Raw genomic sequence first — 20,584 nt, 5'->3', positions numbered from 1 at the left:
TTAGATAACACGATAGTAGGTATTGTAGATCCGATATATTTAAACAGAAGTTTATGTTTGCCAATTATATTCGAAAAAATTAAAACCAGAATAAAAAGTTAGACTTAAGTGAAGCATTGAATGGGACTGCGATTAAGTTCTAGAACAAAGAAATATTAAATCGTTGATTTAATGCAATGTTAGTTTTAGTGTGCAGAGTCTTTATTCCGATAACTATTAATTGTTGTGTTTCCGGATCGCTAGATGGCGCTGTACGCTGCAACAGTAATAGTCGAGTAGAGTTCTTGGTATCTAAGTGCGAGGAGCAATGTGTACAAATAATACTCACAAATTACTAATAATTAACGATCATTTACTTTAAAATATTCATATAATTACATAATAATGGCCTAACTCTGTGATAATTAAAACATAGGGTCTAAGTTAAAAAATTAAATATTATTCGATCTATAACCCTGACATCATAAAATATTGATGATATTCGCCTACAAAAATTATAAATAACCGAGCGTTGCATAAGTTTTAACAAATGGAGCATCACTTTCGCAGGAATTCCTGAAAAAGAAGAGACAGACTTGTTAGTAGGTATGTGGGTAGGACAACATTCAGAAGTTGCGTTGTACACGATTATGGTATTCTGAAGTTAGCGTTATATTCAAATTGATATGGGTAATTAGGTTTTTATGCCTTCGGTAATGTATTGATAAGTAAGGAGTATTTCATTCGGACATCGATATTTCATGTTTGATGGGGTGGCAACACTTGCTCTATTTATAAAGGACTTAGTTATTGGAGTAATTTAAATAGGATTACCTGTCATTACCTTTTCATTATAGCTAATGGTCCTCTTTACATAAATACTTGTGCAGGTACATCACTTTTTTTTTTGTTCCACAAAGGGAAGCCCACTATTTTCAGTTTACCTGTTATATCATTTTTATCTACAGTTATTGGCAACCGATGATTTTGTGACCGATGGCTAATTCTGGCAGTCGGCTATTTTAAAAAGTAAAGTTTTCTACTGGTGTCTTTAAAATATGGATGGTCTTGTTACTAACTACAACAAAGCCTGTGTGTACTTGTGTGCTATGAGAAAAAAATACAAGCGAAATAATAATAATGGATACTGAAAAATGATTTAATTTTATTTTGATATCTACATATTTCTCACTATATACAAAGAAATATTAAAATAAAACAAAAATAACAAACATAATCGAATCAAATTAAAGTTGGGTACAGTAACATAAAGTTGTATTAAAATGTGCGCGTTTTTGGTATTTCACAACATGAACTAGTTTATAATGCGATGTTCATGCAGACTACCATCATGCATGCTATGCGTGTTCGGCCCAACTCTACGACACGTCTACACGACCGATACAGTCAACAGACATCTTACGAAAGTACAACACACAACATGTAAACTATTGTCCACCAATCGTATCATAATTTACCGTTGTACACCTTACATAGATGGATTGTCTATGTACTTTAAATATCAAGAAAACTTGAATAAAACATCCATATACATACGGCGGCGATAAACGATGCACAAACTAAACTCACGAGTACTTACTCGTCCTCCCATGGACATATGTCGTTCCGCTGCTTACGATCACCGATGCCGCTTTTATTATCACGCTTAACAATATTAGTCTCAGAGACTGACGTCAGTTCGTCTTTATGAGCAATATTTTTGTTGGCGTCCGTGTCGGGCGCCGGCCTGCAGTCCGCCGCGAGCCTCTGTAGTGTCGCGCAAGGCACTTTGTCTACCGAGTCGTCGTCGACGCCGATGTCCTCGCACACCGCCAGAGGCGCCACCGGCGGGCGCGCGGCGCCCTCTGCCGCGCTGGCCGGCTCCCCGCCCGGCGCCCCCGCGCTCGGGCCGCTCGCCTCCGCGCAGGCGGCCAGCGCGCGCGGCGCACTCGCGGGGGCCTCGTTCAGCTCGACTTCCTTCACACTCGACACGTCCTCCACGTGGATGGAGCTGGTAGCGGCATCGTCACTCTCTGACGCGTTGCCCGGAAGATCTTCGACTTTGCTACTCACATCTTTACTTGAGGCCGGACTGTTTTCTTTTATCGTTGACGATTTGCGAGACTGCACGTCCTTTACTGAAACTACATCATCTTCAGACGACTTTGTCCGGTCGGAATCTCTCGAGTCGGACACGGCGCCTGAGACGGAAGAGTCGTCGTACGACTCGAACGACGGCATGGCCACCACTGACTCCGGCACACAGCGGACACTGGTGCTCTCTAGCGGCGGGTCTGCGCGCGAGCCGTCTGCGCCCGGGCTGGGCGATGCCGCGGCCGCCTCGCTGACTGACGCGGGCTTCTCTTCCCCGATCTTAAATACCGGCCGCATCGGCTCCGTAGGCGTAGCGTCTGCGGACGCGAACACCGATGATGGTTCGTCGGAGTGCGCTATGGAGCGCGGCTCGTCCGGTGAGCCGGTGCCAGGCGGCGAGTCAGCAGACTCGTCGTCGGGCGCGGAGCTAACGCTGATGGTGGGCGTGGGGTGCGGCGGGGGCGCGGGAGCGCGCGGGGGCGCGGGCGCGGCGCGCGGGGGGCGCGGCGAGTGCGGCGGCGAGCCCAGCGGCGCCAGGTGGCGCGGCTCCACGGCGGACAGGCGGCGCAGCGGCGGGGGCGCGCCCCGCAGCCCGCCGTCCAGCGTGCTCTGCTGCGGCAGGCGCCGCGTGCGCTCGCCCGCGCACACGGCCGCGCTCACGTCCGACGATGAGCTGCCTGAGTCCGCGGCCGAGTCCTGCCGCCTCCTGCTCGACGAGCCGTAGGCGCCCTCGCGTGACGAACATTCCCACGGTAACACGTCGGCAGTGTCGTCATCGAGAGGATCTCTGAATAACAAATTTCGAAAGTTATTCATTTTCTGCTTAGAGGTTAGATGAAGAATAATAGAGAGAACTATTGTTTAAAAATGAGTTAACCTAAACGGTATATCGGCGAGGTTGGACTGCGAGTGGCTGTGCGAGGGTTGGTCCTGCCCGCGCGGCGGCTGCGCGGCGCAGACGGCCAGCTCGTGCGCGGAGCCGGACAGCGAGCGGTCGGAGCCGCGCCGCCGGGACAGCGCCACGCCGCCGCCGCTCGTCGAGCCCGGCTTCTTCTTCACTTGACCTCCGAAGTTGAAAAACCTGGAAACAAGTGACGTGTACCATTGATGTATAAAAATATAGCAAGATACACAGGTGCAAACAGTATCAACATATAAAACTTCTTCACAACAACATTGGTAGTCAATCATCACCATAAGAAACCGATGAAAAATACCAATGCACAAGGGTCTGGAATCATCCAATCCATCCTTGGAACAGGATAAGCGATGCTTACCCTTTTCTCTTTATTTCTATATGGTATAAGTTTTAAACAAATACCAAAAGTTAAGTTACTTACTTCGCTTTCTTCTGATGCACATTCCTGCCTTCAGTGAGCAATCTCTGAAAGTGGTCAGAGCGTACGAATCTTGGGTAGCAGTCCTTCTTGAGCAGCAGACCGTACACGTGGTCAGCGGCGTGGTCCAGCGCGTAGCGGGAGCCGCTGCGGATGCCCTCCGACACGCGCTCCGCTGTGGCGCCGTCGATGTTGATCTCACACGGGGCGCCCGGCTTCAGAAACTCCCTGGTGAATATCAAAATGGAAGTCAAATCAATATACAGGTTAATCAATTTGGATTTAGGATTTCAATACGGAACAGCATATGACAAGTTAAAAATGCCACACTAACCAAATGATTACGATTATGTTGCAACTATGTGGCAGCAGTCAATTTGTTTTTTTTTCGACTTTCGCGGTAAGGAATTTAGACCTTGTAATTCGAGGGTTTTCACATACAAACACGTACACAAAAACACCCAGACACAAATGTTTTGCTGATCTAACCGGCGGTGCGAAGCGCTATGTGATTTTGGCGTGGTGACCTCAACCACTCGCCTATCGGCGTAGTCAGATAAGTCTACTCAGTCTAGAGTTATTTTTACTAAATAAGTGCTCTATCTGGACTGTAAATGCGACTTACTCAAAGATATCATCAAGTTTCTTGGGTATCTGCTTGGTGCTGCTCCGGCGCAGGTCCATGACGGCGAGCCAGAAGCGGATGTTCTCGTGCGAGTACTCCTTGCGGAGGAAGCTGGTGAACTCCTGCAGCCCCGTGGGGTCCGACACCAACTCGTCGATGGACAATGCCCACCGCTGGACACGCTTCTCACTCGGCACCTCCACACTGGACGGTAAACATAAGATTAAACTGCATAAGGAAGGTAACAGAGGATTTTTGCTTCATAGATATTGAAATTAGTTACTTTAGTTGTTAGTGCTACTAAATAATCTACTATACTGTAGCATAATTCAAGATGACCAAAGTCTGAAAAGTCATTGCATTGAGATATTGAAAAGTTAAGCATAGGTACGCAAGGTGTCTAGTTATCTACATTGTACAGGAGTAGTTATAAAACTCACAGAGGGCTGTTAATTTGCCAAAATAGGGTGTCGTCGCTGACCCAAGGGTTGGAGGGCTGCGGCGGGGTAAGCCAGGGATCGTAGGGAGCGAAGGTCTCCGAATAGGCCACGAGGGCCTCTAGGGCAATAGAAGTCTTCACTCTCGTACGGTCCAGGCTCGCTTTTAGATGTTCAATCTAGAAGAATTAGAAGTAGAAAAAGTTACACAGAAGATTTTAGTTAAATCTATTATTTGGAAAGTGTGGATACTACTAGCGATATTGAATTCTAAACTACATAAAACAACCAATAAGTTAGGTACGAGATACCCAAAAATTTCTACCTACGAAAGTAAGTAAATCGAATAAAGTCTTCGTTAGATGTAAAGAGAGGTGGTATGGCCTTGCTCCGTCAATCCGAGATATCAAGGATGCCCAACCAGCACTGAAGTAGTACTGTCGGTAGCATACACTTGTCTATCGAGGTCCGATAACATCCATCGAGATTGGATAATTGTAAAGATGCAGTACTGTTGCGTAATCGTATTGTATCTCAGATCTTAGGAACAGCCATTTACAGCCAGCAATAGAAATCGACTAACACGATCAGATTTACAAAGTATCAGTGCCAGTTAATTAGTTACATTCTGAAACTGGTCGTACGTTCTGTACCTACCAGTGATAAACAAAAATATCTAAGATCCGTACGTATTGGCCTGGCTAAGGATTAAGCGCTTTGTACAGGGTATCAAGTAATCAATACCGTAATAGGTTTTACAAGCTACAGTTTCGAAAATCTGACTGTGTTAGCTGACGTCCATTGCCGTCCATATGGGTGAGAGAGTGAGAGAGAGAAAGTTAGATTGGTAGGTAGGTACCTCTCGTGTAAGCTGGTGTATGGTCCGTTTCTTGGCGCGGTGATGGCGGGCCCTGACGGGCACGGGGCAGGGCTCCAGCGCGCTGGCCACGCCGGGCGGGGGCCGCGCCACACGCCAGTACGCACGCTCCTGGCTGTCGCTCACTATCTTATCGCCTTTCTTTCTTTCCTTTGCTAGGCGAACCTGGAGGAAAGTTCTTGGAGTTATGTCTGTGTTTTTTAGTAGTTAGGAGATCCTTTTCTTACTTCAAAATAGCGCGTTGAAGTCATGGTCATCATATCTGAAGATTATGATATACTGTACTTTACTGTAGTAACCACTACAATTGAATTACCGTGTTTGTATGCTATTACAAATTTTCCTTTCACTTCATAGTCCAAAGTACAGACTGTGTGTAAGTGACATGTATGTATGAATGTATGATATTATTATATACCATCATAATACATCAGGTACCTGATTTGGAAATTCTCTCATTTACTTTTTTCTATTGTATATATTGGTATCTCGTAAATCATTAACATTCTTATTTCTAAAGTCTTAAAAACAGGGATAAAATTTGACAGATTTAGGGTCAAAGTGTGGAATAAATAGATTTTTTTTTTATTGCTAAACACTAACTACATAGTAACAGAATTAGACAAAAAAATAGTCACAATTTTCCACAATAGGCGTTCAGTTATCAGTTGTTATACCTGTTCCTCCGCCTGCATATTGATGAAGTCCCATTTCGCGGCGAGGTTCTTCTTGAGGTTAGCGAGAGCCTCCTGCTCGTACTCTTCAAGGCCATGACGTTGTTTGTTCCGTAACGTCCGCTTCACCAGGTAGATGGCGTACTCCACATTGTCCGGCCCCAGCGTCGGCGCGCTCGAGCCGCCGGCCACGCGCGGCGCCTGCCATGGCCAGTAGTACGGACTCTACAAGACAAAGCTTGATGATTATTCGGCCCTCAAAAAATTTGGCAAAGTAAATGCGGCGTGTAGGCCTTTTGATATTTTCTTAAATTAATAAATAATTAAGTATTTCCACTTACTTGAAATCTATAAAGAGAAGAATCATCCTTTAACACAAGGTTTTTTAAATCGTTGACAGGAAAGAAGTAACCATATTGGCAGAGCTGATTTGCTAAATTTATTGCTTCAACTGAAAGAGAAATTGAGAAATTTGCCATTAGTATTATGACCAAATGTGAATATAACAACATTTCAACGAACATCCAAGGCTCGGGGTTAAACAGCACGTGTAAAATAAAAAGAATATGCGATATCTTGCTATTATTAAAAAATAATAAAAGCTGTGTAAAATAAATAAGTTTGATGATGACGTCATAAGCAATGTCTAACATTTATCTGTTATACAAATATTCAATTATTTCACAAGATTCTATCAACAGTTACTGAAGTTAATAACACATATATTTACTTTGTTTGTAATTTAAACTTGTACTAAACATTGAAAGCAAAATGTGTATATATATATATATATAGATGTGGGTAGGTAACATCGGCAGCAGGTAACACATACATGCGCACGAGTTAGATTTCTCTACCTACATATCAACACCTGAGGATACAACTTGTACTTCTCGCTATAGCTAAGTTCTACTGGGTTTCGGCGACGCGTGAGTCCCCACGGCCCGGAGCCGTTTACGTTACACTCACCATTACTAGTTTCATCAAGATTAAATCGTTCCATTAGCCATTCAACAAGATCATAACCTGCAATCAATTGTACAGTTTAATAAGTTGTCATTAGAATTTTATAGTACGGGTAAAATTTTTGAAGGACACGCAATTATTCAGATAATGTTACTAGAATGAGCACTAAAGAGTTATTGTTTCCAATGTGGAAACGAAAAGGAGTCTTTATTACGCATGCAGCAGACATCGGTATCTCGTTTCCAAAATGGCAGAACTTAGTTCTCGTTAAAAAAGCTCATAGTAAGTATGCAGCTTAATTTAAGTATGAGTTAAATTGAAAAATAAAACTCTTGAACTAAGTATCGTTGTGTGGCTATGTATGATTTTCCAAACATTCAAGCCTCTTGCACAAAAAGGCAGTTAGATTCAGAACAAGGAGTCGTGGATCATACAAATGTATGTCCTTCGCGAGGTTCGGACTCGCGACACATCGTGCACAGAGGCTTTGGTATAGTGACCGATGAATGCCTGTGTTGTTTTAACTCTCAAGTGTCTTACCCATAAAAGCAGAAGGAATAACGCTGAGAAAAAGTTTTTGACTTCTAACTGGTACACCCGTTTCTGAATCTTGCATTTCTTTAATCAAACTTTCCATCTGTAATTAATAGTAATCAATTAATCTCAAAAGTAGGTAATAGCTAGAGATACAAAAGCAATTGCCGACTAACCAACGGTACATGAAAATTGATTGCTTTTCTTCCAAGTGTTATCCGGAAATAATTGTTTAAAATACTTTAGCAGATGAGCTATAAATATAAAAATGGTCAAATGAAAAAGACACCGCGTGTCTGATGTGTGTAAGGCAAAAAATAATGTTGGTAATTAAATAGTCGTATTTAGGTAACCAAAGCTACAAGTTTTAAAATCACTGATTTTTTGTTTTTAAATGTCAAGAATCTTAGAAAAACATCTTCAGAACACTTCACATCTTATATAACAGATTATGCAACGAAAGCTAAATCTGTATCAAGATTTGAAGCATCTCTCGTTCATGACGTCATTCGCGTCCTTTTAGGTCAACGTGCACTTGAGCTGGTCTGGAGAGGTGTCGAGGGCTGTCCACGACGCCGAGTGGCTGACCCTGCGGAGATTGCCGAGGGGAGCCGAGAGCAGCCGAGGGCTCTCGAGAATATCAAGGGGCCGCCTCCATCGGGGACAAAGTCGATGCAACCTCGCTTAACTCAATTTAACACGATCGAGAGCGCTCATGGCCTGCCAAGATTGATTTTATACCCTATAATTTTCCGATGCAAGATATAGGAAACTGAGAACAATGTGGATTTATTCTTTTGTGTACTTCCGCGAAAATGGCTTTCAAAGGACTCGCTTTCGTACAGATCATGTCTTACCAATAAATTCTTCGTTGTGATAATTCTTGAGATTGTCAATTCACGAATTCCAAACACTGACAATAGACCTAATTGTAAATATTGACACACAAACGATCGATATGAACAAAAGATCAGGTGTAAATTACAGAAAATTGAATTTCAGAATATCAGAAACATTGTTGAAACATATTTCTTTTGCATCTATGATCTTCGTATAGATGCATGTGACACAATTATTTCAGTCTGTACATAGAAGCTAGTAATGTAAGGTAATTTGTTTTGTTCGCTTTAATGTTACAAACATGAGATACATCATACTTAAGACACTAATCATATATTCTGACCTAGCTCGGCACGTTACGTAATGGCGAAACTAAACCTAAACTAATTTCTTTAACCTCATTAAAGCCTGGTCGCCACATTTGATAGGGATTTCATTAAACAATGGCAATCAGTAGGTAAAATATTTGTTATGGTCTGTAGAACCTATATGTCGAGGGGTGGACGTTGATTCGTTCGTCCTCGAAGATGGGAACGGAAGGTTGAGAGGGTGACGTGATGACGTCACGGGTGCGATCGATTCCCCGGCGCCGCGGCGGTGCTCGGCGGCCCGAGAGGGGGGGGGGTGATCACATCTCGCGGACCCGAACGTCTTCGGGACCACCTCGGCTTTCTTCGCCACGATTTAACATACACTTCATTACACATACAGATTGGTAAGTGCGTATAGTAGAATAATCCTAGCTAAGTCGCAGACTGTACGTAAACAGACTTAGTTTGTATAAAAATAATGTACAACAATTATTATGCAAGTCATAAGTGCTATTTACTACCAGTCTAGCTACAACATTCCGAAGACACTAGGTATGCACGCGCATAAAATACATAAATAACGATTACTGAGCTAATTGCTTATACGCATTCACGGCATCCAATTATTTAAGACTGTTGTTTTTACATACATTTGCACTATTTTAGAACGTAAACTATCTGGTGTATTTACTGCGTGGGTTTGTTGAAATATATAGACACCTGAAAACCAGGTTTAAGGCTAGAGATCCTATGATAAATATTAGAATAGTAATGGCAGACAGGTAGGCAATCACTTTATGTAATAATTTTTCAATAAAAAAAACTTACTATTGTCTTCAAATCAAGATTGAAAGTGTATCACGAATCCCCGAAAAGAATTGAATGAGTCAATGAATAAGCTCTTACATTAGAGACTCCTGACCGCCATTTATAATAAAGTCAAAGTATCAGATTTTCCATAAACTCCAATAAAAATCAGATATTGTCATCACAAAGAACATCGCCCGTTGATACAACTACACAGTTGTTCGGTGTGACGTAATAGAGGGCAAATTTTACGCTAATGCATTAGGGTTAGGCGTAGGGCGGTAGGGCTCAAGGCGTGTGGGCGTGAGCGAGGGTAGCGCGAGCCCTTTTTGCATTTTCGCTGAGTCTTGTTCAATTATGAAAGGTTTTATATCCCTCAGAACTAAATAGCTAATGAAATTTGGAAAGGCTGCATGTAAAAGCGAGGTTATACAATTTTCAGCATCCTATACCCACGTAAGTACTATTTGTTGAAGGGATGATGTATAATTAAAAATGTCGAGAGCCTATACGTTACGAGGTGGAGCGGTAGCTAAGAAAACTAAAGACCATAGCTAAAATTCTCAATTAAACTATCGTTCATGGGACATCTGCTGGGACAAAAGATAAATAAAAAGAAGTACCGTGTCTATCTGCGGGACAGAGGACAATACTACAACTTACTAAGAATATAAATAATAACGAAGGAGATTTCAATTTACAATGACAAGTGCATACACGAATGCCTCATTAAAACAGTTGACCTAAGGTTCAATAGCTTATTAAGAAGGAGACAATTGAATCATCAATGTTGTCACGACTGGCACCAGATTCTCTGACTAATTTCTTCTACTTATCCCATACAACAAACAGGCTCAGATCGTCATGTTTTTGTACATTTCAGCCAGTCAATTTTCATGGAAAAGGGTCTTAGAATCCAGGTATACTCGACGAATAGATATATACTCCATAGTTCTCAAAGTTTCAAAGTCCAGAACGGTATTACTTCTTGCCGACATGGTTCAAAAAACACATGATAACTGATCCATCAGTGTGTTACACTTGTACGGTTTACCCCACATTAAAAACAAAAATGAATTGCGAAACTATACCCTAAGGCCTTCACATACAGGTGCTCTCTATTCCAACATTGCTACCACTGCGCTGTCTACTGTATTTCTTTATGCTCGAGAGAATAACAGATACATCAATAAAATAAGAAAATATAGAACAGTATGGTCCAGTACTTTTGTGTACTAACAAATAGAATATTTGTATTAAAATAGAAATAGATTAGATAAGATTCATCGAAACTGATTTCAATTCATGGATATCCATTGCCTATGAAATGAAATCAAGATTTTTCTCCGTCGAAGATTTTATTTTTATCATTAAGTATCAACTTGCGAATAAGGAAGATTGTTAAAAAAAGTAAAAGATGCTTCAGGGATATCAGAAATACGGTGGCGTAGAAATGAGATATCGATCAGACTGGGCAAAGCAACTAGGACGTTCAGCTGACCACGCAATAAACACAACTAACAAAGGACAACATATTTATGTTCATTAATCTTCGTTTACTTTATCGATTTGCCGCTCTACCACAATAATGACTAAAACCACATTAACACGACTTCAGGCTAAACCGTACAAGCGACGAATAATATGATTCTTGGAACAGAATGTGTTGTTTATTATTCAACCCCCTATTGTTGGGGGCGTCGTATACGGCGACTACAATGACTAATGGCGTGCGGGGTTCTATTGAAATCACCCAACTTGTAAATCAAAGTAATTACACAGGTATCACTTAAATACCTTTGGCGTCCCGTGTGAAAAGCCTTTGTGCCCGGGGATACCCCAGGGAATTTCCAGTCACATTTGTCCATCAAGTTGTGTTGCTATTTCTTATGTATACTATTCACAAGCTCCATGGTGTATTAGAATAGAGGTAGGTCCGAGAAACGACGTACCTGAAGGTTGAGAATACTTCCTTTTTTTAATAAAGGATGGGCTAGACGGTATTGGAAATAGACGTCATAATTTAAACTAATGGGAAACTGTAATTAATAGGCATGCAATGACAGATATTTCAGTATAAGTCAGTAGTTATTACAAAGTCTTCTTTATGACTCATAACTTGACAAGTTAAACATGTTTATTTTCGGGCTCATTATTCTTGCAGGCACTAAACTAGCAATCGATAATTAGCTCTTACGACTCTTCATTGCGTCTTAACTTTTGAAACGAAAAAGGTTTTAAAATTAGGATATCTATACTTATTTTATATTATAAAGCTGAGGAGTTTGTTTGAAATTCGGGAACTGGTCCGATTCGAAACATTCTGAGTGATAGATATTTAATTTATTGAGTAATGCGATATGATGGATATTATCACGTTTTATTTAATAAGAGCAGTAAAGTCATGAAATATATGACAGTAGCGGAAGATGCGTGCAGTCTAAAACTATTAATCCGATTTCAAAAATTCCTTCCCCACATCTTCTTACACACAACTCTTGCTCACAACATCTAGTATTATATATACGTATATGTATGTTATATGCGAGGATATAAACCTATCGACAGACGTCTGTATATTGCCGAAAGTACTTAAAACGTATCGTTGTTAGTAAATATTACAGGTATCCACAAACTTTGATGCTACTGTTGATTGAATCCATGAGAAAGGATTTTGCTTTCGTCTAAACAGCTCTCATTTGTTTTTATTGTTATTTGTTTAGCCTTACACTTTACTAGCAACGGATTTATTTATTATAATGCGAGAGACTTGGTCACCAGTTTGTAGTTCAAACATACGAAAAAAGAGTTACATAAAAATACATTTAAATACGTCACTAATTTATGGTAATATGAATGTAAAGTATACATGTTTTTAGATCACAATTAATAACCCTACAAACTATGTTAAAATGATACAAGAAAGTAGTCTATACCAAGACTATAAACTCTATAGTAAGGGCCACATATATATTATAGCCGCACTTATTTTAGTCCCGAACTCCGCAGCGCTCACGACGTCGTCAGAGGCAAGCCCTATTGATTTTCAGACACGGCCAGTAGGCCCGGCGCCGACGATTGTGTTAAAAATAAAACAGGGTAACGGGTAAAGCACTGCCTTTCCATCTCTACTGCATAATTTAAGAAGTTTTGTAGCTCGGTCCGTACATAAACGTAACTACCGTTATATCGGTAGAGCTCCGGCGAAAGGCACATTTTGGTCTTTAATAAAAATGTGTTTTTGTTTTTAAAAGAGCAACAATCAATTTTCGTAACGTTAGTAACGTCGGTGGTGTAAAGGTTAAAAGTTGAATGGTGCACTGACCTTATCGAAGGCGAGGGGTCGGTGTCGAGGCACGTCAGCGAGTTCCATGGCTTCGGCGGGGCGGGGCTGGGGGAGCGGGCGCGGGGGCTGCGCGCGCGCCGCTAGCCGACCTCCATGGGCGTCTGCCGTCGGGGCCGCATGCCGCTCGCGCCCGCGCTGCGCCCCCGACACCTGACCGACACACCACAACCACCACTACGCGTTAGACACTACACATCAAACACGAGTGACATCATTCAATCAGCAAGGACAAACAACTCGTAGCTAAATGAAACTAGCTTTCTCCGTGTGGACGCGTACACTGTCTCCACAGGCCGGCCGATCGATTGATGAGATCAGATCGTTAAAATGTATAAGTAACTGCATCCATCACTTGCATTTAATTACGTATGTGCTCGATAGCCGAGACACGACAACAGCTACAGTTGTATAGCCGTGAGACTGCGGCACACTCATGCTAATCATGATGTTTGACTTGTGGAAATACATAAGCAATTAATAGGACCTTGGGTTTAATCGCACATTATACAACTTACATCAAGTAAACAATACATGTATGTCATTAAAAATAAACTGATCTCAAAAGGGTGTTCATAATTTAACATCGGAGCGGATGAAACGTCACATTTCTACATTTATATACATTTGTTAGGTACTAACTACAGTGCATATTTGATGGCGGTGATTTCTACATACATCGCTAACATTTTAGGACGACAAAGTAGGTAGGTATTAGGTATATCATACTATGTGTATAGAGGATTAAGCATTGATAAATTTTCCAACAATTACTGGGTCGCGTGTAAAGCAGCAGGCAAACTTAATATTAGTTAAAATTTCAGGTTTTAATTAAATAGGTGAATGTTCGCTGGGGTTCACGGTGTCGTCGGTCCTTGTATCCTCATATTTTTGAGCATTCCTTTGGCCGGCCCTATAATTAACTCTATGTTTATTTAGAACATGCCGGTATGTCGGTATGTGACCAAATTAGATTTACCTTACACTCATTGAAAACCGCTCAAGTGCGAGTCGGATTAAAGACACTGACGGTTCCGTACAAATATACTAAAAAAACGAATAATTAAAATCAAATCACTTGTCGTATTTATGACTGCACCAACGTTGCATTACCTCGATGATTATATTATTTGCTGTTTTATTTTATTTGTGTAATTTCAACAGTCTAGCACGCAGTACATGTTGTTGTAAATTGTTTTTCCTTATGGTGTACAATAAAGAGTATTCTATCTATCTATCTATCTATCTACATAAGATACAGCCTGGTGACAGACTGACAGCCAGATAGCAATGCTTTAGTAATAGGATTCAGTTTCGACCCATTGGGGTAGGGAACCCTAGAAATGATGGGCCATTAACAAAATGCAAGGTTAGGTAACATACAGGAGTATTATTTGCGTGCTTCAAGTGTTTAAACTGAATTCAGGCTCATTAGTGCTCAGATACACATCATACGGAGCTTATGACTCAACGCTCAAAATATTATTCAATAACTACGAATAGTCGCTGAATTGGTTTCGTTATGAATAAACTTGTTTCTTATGCAATGTGAAGTAGGAAATCCATTGACACTTTATAAAGTACAATTTTTTATAGGTTTTAAAAATTTACCATCGCAATAAGGAATTTAAAGTGGAGCGGGAAGTTTTATAAACATTAAAGTCACATGCACACAAACACTCAGACTCAGTACAAGCATTCGTTGATCACACAAATGCTTGTCCCACGCGAGGGTCAAACCCGCGACATATCGGTTATCCGTGCAGTTTTTAATGTATGCACCGGAAAATTTGGGAATACAAAGTTTGTATATTATCGCGCTCTACATTTTAAGGTCACTAATGTTTGCCTACCTACCAGATAATATCAAAAACGAGGAGGGCTACCTACGTAAATGCCAGCTGTGATCTCCATCTGACTAAATGAAAATATTATCGTCCATGAAATCGGTTCTATTTCCGGTAAACAACCATTACTCGGTCAGCTCTAGCGACTCTTCAGCAAACAGGACGTTGACATACATTTGATTAAATAAATAAATAATATTTAATCTCAATAGCAAAATTTCCACATCGACCTAATTTCAGGATCCAAAGGAATTACATCTTTAGATAACATAATTCAAGTATGCCTGATTTATTTACTTGCACAATCTCAGACGATGGTACCTACCTGATGTAGGTTACTCCATAATGAGTGATACACTGATCAATAACATTGTCTGGATGTAAATAATAACGCAGATACCTTGACCAGCCATGCAGGAGAATTCACGAACTCATCTAACGACATCATTTGTTTTCGTTTGCTCCTCTGAAAAGTGTAGGCACTGTATAAGATACACTATTAGTTGGTATCATTATATTAATTTTTAATTCAAAAATAAAACCATTTAATAATTTCCTCAAAGATCTGTTAACTATCACACAAGATAGAGCGCATCTGTAAGCACCGTTATAGTATCGCACACATTACGCTCCATAAAAAGATATTCTTTATCTACAAAACATTTCATAAAATCGTTTACAAACACACATCGATGGTTCATTGAATTAAGTACATTATATACAGAAAAAAAAAACAATATCACTAACCTCATCCAACTATTGAGATCATAAATATCGGGCGCATCGTGCGTCACTGTGATAGAGCTCATTGATCGAATCTGAATACACGTGCCCACAAATCCACAGGCACCTCGGCCATGTTGTAAACATGTGCACTCGCTGTTTATACACGCTTTAGTTAACGATTGACATAAATATAGATGTCTGACAGCGCTGGAGGCGGACTCGGCACTCGCAGCGATCGACAACCCGCTATTGTTTAACAACCGACTGACGGCGACTGACTCACAATACCTTCTGATAAACCAGATAACGCTGCGTCCGTTAAATCTCTCCTCAAGTCGTAAATTTTAGAGTCATGGGGGAATTTTGGGAGGCTTAAGCACCTTAAGATAAGTGAGATAAGTGGATGACGACGTACGCGAGAGGCACCCCGTATCAATTATTATTTCAGCGTAGATTTTCACGCTGTATGCGTGATTACATTTGACGATGCTGCGATCGTGTTTTGTTTATATTTATCACGTATTTCTCAGACGTCTGAACCCATTTTAGTTTATTTTATTGTCTGTGTTTTATCTTTTAAGGTTTTGATGAGTTGATAATCAGAAGTTTTTAGATGAAAAATAAATTAATGAATTTTTACATTAGTATTTTTTATTTTTGTTATTCTCTTTAGTCTTTTAATACTTTATTTTTCAGTTTTAAGATTTTTAAAGTCCGGAAAATTGTAGAGTTCATTTTGACTCGAAATTACTAACAAATCTCTTGTTTTTGTTTATGATAAACACATAATATGTTCAATATAACATACATGCAAGCATATAAAATATATTGGCGACAGAATAAGGAATGACAATTGAGTATTAACAGCGGATATGGTTTGACAGTAAATATATGAGAGCCCGGCTTATTTGGCTATGTAAGAGTTGTTTCGTCAGCCATAATGTACCTCCTTTTATGGCACAACAGTCACAGCGATGTTTTTATACCGACTATACATAGACGCAGCATACGTGACAGAATAAAAGATAATAATCTATGAGTCAAATTCAATTTAGCTCTTTCGTGATTTATTATTTTTGACAGTTAATGTCATTAAATTCCAGAGAGGACTTTGTTAAAAAAAAAGTTGAGAAAGTTTAAATTAAGGAATTTTTTTTTTTACGTTTCTAGTACCTATTATTTATGCAAATTTTTAGTTTGAAGATTAAATTAATTGAATTAAAACCGTTGTAGTATATAACTTTCCTCTCATCATAGGAATGTTCAAACAATAGATGGTTTTTTTTAGTAGTAAGCAGTAAGTTCAAAGTTCCTACTACAGTTTTTAACCAGTAGAGGCTCGAAATTAAACCAAACCCATGCCTAAGCATAATAACGCAGTTTTTATTTTCTTTTTTGTTGATTGCCAGTACATGTTTATACACTAACAGTAGAAATCCCCAGAACATTCACGCCTCATTAAACATGTACTTAAAATTACATTAATCATGATGTAACGCGATGTCACAATAAATAGTGTGATTTTTTCGGGGTTACAAAATTAAAAATTGAAATCTGTTGAAACAACCTGCTCGGGAAATCTATAGGGACCTTATGGACCAAATTTATGAACGAGGTTTCTTTGCGACTTCTTTTTAAATATGAGTTACGTAGAATGGAGTGCATCTAACTTTTTATATACCTAGACGTTTTTATTATTTGGTACAATATCAATTAGAATTTTACTACAATTGTCATATTTTAAGATACATATTGTAAAGCAGTATTCTTTTGGAAAATGCATTTTTTATTAGCCTTAATGTTCTTAAATACATTAATTAAAACTGAATAGTTTTAGAAGTAATATTAGTAAATATTGAGCACCGGAAATATAGATCGAGACTCATAAAAAGAGTACGTATTTGCCAGATAATAAAATGTTTACCTATTTGCAAAATACATTGCGTTAGTCGGTGGCTACTGGCCGTATCGAAATGCTGTTTATTCACCAAATGTTTACGTATGGGTAAATCAGGCGTGTAACTGGGGAAATCGTAAATAATCGTAATAAACACTTTCTTTTAACTAAGAATTTAGATTAAACTAAACGTTAACGAAATTAAAAACCGAAAACAGATACGTAGACTGGTTTAATCGTGAGATTCATGATCTTTATAAATAGAACGGTATTTAATTAACTTTGTAGTGTCTACACCGAGATGGAGAATTTACAGAGGTTCGTGCAGAAAGGAAAATCTTCAAGCGCTGTGTTGCATAACGTCTTAAAGAAATTTGGATGGTACTCTCTCTGGCATCTTCTCTCGTTCTCTAACAACTACATATCATTCAAAGGTTCATTGACATGGCATACTGAAGCACAATAAATGCACACATAAACATAACCGTGTATACTGTCAGCCTGGCACCTACCTGTCCAAGCTGCCAACGTCCAAGCTATTTACATAAATAGTTTACTTAGCGGCATATCATACGGATGCAAGTCAAATAATGAGGAGATTACTACTCGCGGTAATCTCGGTCCAGATATCAAGTGGGTACATGTAACATCAAGTGATATACAACGAAAAATAAATCCTAGCTCGTACTCGTAATACATTCCAACATCTGATTACAGAGAACACTCAAGCAGCATGGGTGTCATAGTCATACAGAGAAGAAAGAAACATTAGCACACACAGTTCATAGTAAGATGAAGTATGTACCTCGCATCTGGGAGGGGTTCCAACGATCCCGCACAGCGACACGCGCCGGACGAGAGGGATGTCTCTTCCCATGGACACTTTCGCACATCTCTACACCCGGCCCCGGGCGACTCGTTACGAGTCAATTAACACTGATTACCGCTAACTCGACCTCTGTGTGTCTCCATTGTGTGCATCTCATCGACCGCCTTGGGGAATAATAAGCAGCTGTATCTCTATTCTCTATGCATCTTAACAAACTAGGGTATTAGTATAATCGATACTATGTACATCTAAGCCATCTTTAAGTTCAGTAATTTCTTGAAACCCCCACTTGACTTCCCGAGGACAAAAGCTAGTTTCATTTATGTGAACAACATAACACTATTTGATAATAAACTACAAGTACAAAAGTGGCAGCGACTCAGTGTGAAGAAAATCAGCGCTCCGTAAGTTTCTTGTGCCGTAACGTAGGTGACGAGTGCTCGCGCGTCGAGATCGACCGATATTCCATTATGTAACACCCATCTAAGGTCCGCTTCTTAAGCACTAACTTAAGTCTTAATCTAGGATCTAGGAATAATAATGTTACATAAAATACTGTAACCAAGCAATACTCTACTAAACAATTTTAAAAGAATATTTAGTATAACTAACCGATAGTACATCGGAGCAATCGGCTGCGCAACACACGACCGTCGGTTACGGGTTCACAGCGGGCCTTAAATATGATGGGATAGTCCAGGTAGTGGCCGGGAGAGCCGGGACCGAGCGCCGTGGGCAGACCCCGTGAGCTTTTATAACAACTGTTGTCGGCAACGTTACCTACGTATCGTCATGAAACGGGCGGAGGGCGGGCGAGCTGCGCGGCGCCGGTCCCGCGGAACAAAGCGCGGCCTGCACTCGGGCGAGGCTACGAGAGGAGCGCGGCGGAGCCCGGCTGGGTCGCGGCTCGCGCTGGATACGTTACCTAGCGGCGCGCGGCTCGCTGTGCTGTGGGCGCGGTCGGGGCGGTCAGCGCTCGCGGCGCGGCGCGGCCATGGCGGCGGCGCGGCAGGCGGCGACGACTCGCGCACTGCCGCCGCCGGGCCGCGCCCGCCGCCGCTCCCGGGCCCGCGCACGCGCCCGGCGCCCGCCCCCGCGCGCCCCCCGACACCTAATTGATCAGCCGGATCCTCGATTGCAATGAAATTTATGACAGGTCGTGGATCTATTATCGACGTGATACTCGGTGATACCGGCCAAGCCACGGATAAATATCGAAGCCAACATGATAAACGTAGAGATTTCGTGATCGGAAGTGGATCACGTCCGGCCCCTGACAAACGACTCAGTTAATTGTTTTTTATGAGTGGCGAAAGCTTCTACATCATTCAATATATTTGTTTAGCTATGGATTGCAATTATAGGTAGGTCTTAATATTTTTTTCAGATTTACACTTACATAAAGTACCTATATATCCTACCTGAACAAAAGGCTTAAAATTTTAGATAGGAGGAATTTAGGTAGCAAAAAATACATATATCGTTAAGACTAACTACCTTATGTAACTTGTTCCGCAATCCGAACCGCTGACGCTGACGTACCCGGCGGCGGGTGAACAGAAGCAAGTTGGAGCAAGACAGGCGACCGCGTTTACATAAAAGTTCTTCATGACATCTGAACTGTATAAAACTTATCCTCCAGGTAGTTACTCCTGAAACAAAAATAATAGCCACAAACCACACGAAAAGAAAATTTGCAATGTAACAAATGTAAAGTAAAAGTGTAAAGCTAAGTTACAACTGCACAAGCTACGCTTGATACGGTCCATCCGTGGATGGATGACCATTTAAGCCATAACGAGCTCCTCCGAAAGGCACGTTAATTTGTGGTTCCCGCCTGCTATTTATACATCCTTGACGGACGTTACGGGTAATTAAAGCAAGAAGTACTATACTAAAACTAAAATGAATAGTTGAAACTGAATAGGATAAGAATTTGACTAAATCTAATAATATTAATATGTTTAGTCCGTCACGCATCAGACAGATTGCAAAATAATGTTGATAAAAAGCACTTACGTATGGTAGTGAGAGCTGAAAACATTACTTGCTAGTAAAAAGCGTACTGGTAAGTGACGTCACACGACATTTCAAATCACTGTATCCACTTCATTTTTTGTTTATGATATAAAAGAAAAAATCCATATCCAATATTTTTTTTTAAATCGATCTGAAAGACAAAACAGATTTTTTTTGTCGAATACCCTATTGAACTAATGAACAAAACGTATTCATTTGAACATTTCAGATCATTAACGTAGGAACCTACCTTACTATTGCATAGCAGCCATAAATTGCGATCCATTAAATCCGGTCGCCCTAATGAGCGGCCGAGTATTTTGGTGCTAGCATGCGACGCCGTCATACGAATGCGTGCAGGTGTATTTGCCTGTATTATATCATTTTATTTTATCGTATGAAATTTCAACTGCATTAGCGTATTTCTATTAACGACCTATTG

The 20,584-nt window shown here is 40.6% G+C and overlaps 1 protein-coding gene across 8 annotated transcripts; it reads right to left on the bottom strand.

The window, feature by feature from the left end:
• Positions 1 to 446: 446 nt before the first annotated feature.
• Positions 447 to 20,209, bottom strand: LOC113491686. Of its 8 annotated transcripts, none has more exons than XM_026868788.1 (14): positions 20,143 to 20,209; positions 19,621 to 19,775; positions 12,807 to 12,977; positions 7,530 to 7,626; positions 6,993 to 7,049; positions 6,365 to 6,474; positions 6,027 to 6,248; positions 5,332 to 5,514; positions 4,476 to 4,651; positions 4,036 to 4,239; positions 3,414 to 3,638; positions 2,951 to 3,154; positions 1,580 to 2,860; positions 447 to 555 (listed from the first exon to the last, which is right to left on the bottom strand). In XM_026868788.1, exons 1-14 carry the CDS (start codon positions 20,165 to 20,167, stop codon positions 495 to 497), a joined length of 3,171 nt encoding a protein of 1,056 aa, XP_026724589.1. In that variant the 5' UTR covers positions 20,168 to 20,209; the 3' UTR covers positions 447 to 494. The 8 variants fall into 8 exon arrangements, with proteins under 8 accessions (XP_026724589.1, XP_026724586.1, XP_026724584.1 ...); XM_026868785.1 differs by lacking the exons at positions 19,621 to 19,775; positions 20,143 to 20,209 and adding exons at positions 18,100 to 18,287; positions 19,049 to 19,104 and having other exon boundaries at positions 6,885 to 7,049; XM_026868783.1 differs by lacking the exons at positions 19,621 to 19,775; positions 20,143 to 20,209 and adding exons at positions 18,100 to 18,287; positions 18,736 to 19,035 and having other exon boundaries at positions 6,885 to 7,049.
• Positions 20,210 to 20,584: the final 375 nt, after the last annotated feature.

The sequence above is a fragment of the Trichoplusia ni genome, chromosome 3 (genome assembly GCF_003590095.1).
Source record: "Trichoplusia ni isolate ovarian cell line Hi5 chromosome 3, tn1, whole genome shotgun sequence".
Taxonomy (NCBI): domain Eukaryota; kingdom Metazoa; phylum Arthropoda; class Insecta; order Lepidoptera; family Noctuidae; genus Trichoplusia; species Trichoplusia ni.
The sequence above is the reverse complement of the archived record's forward strand: the minus strand, read 5'-3'. Positions and strand labels throughout refer to the sequence as shown.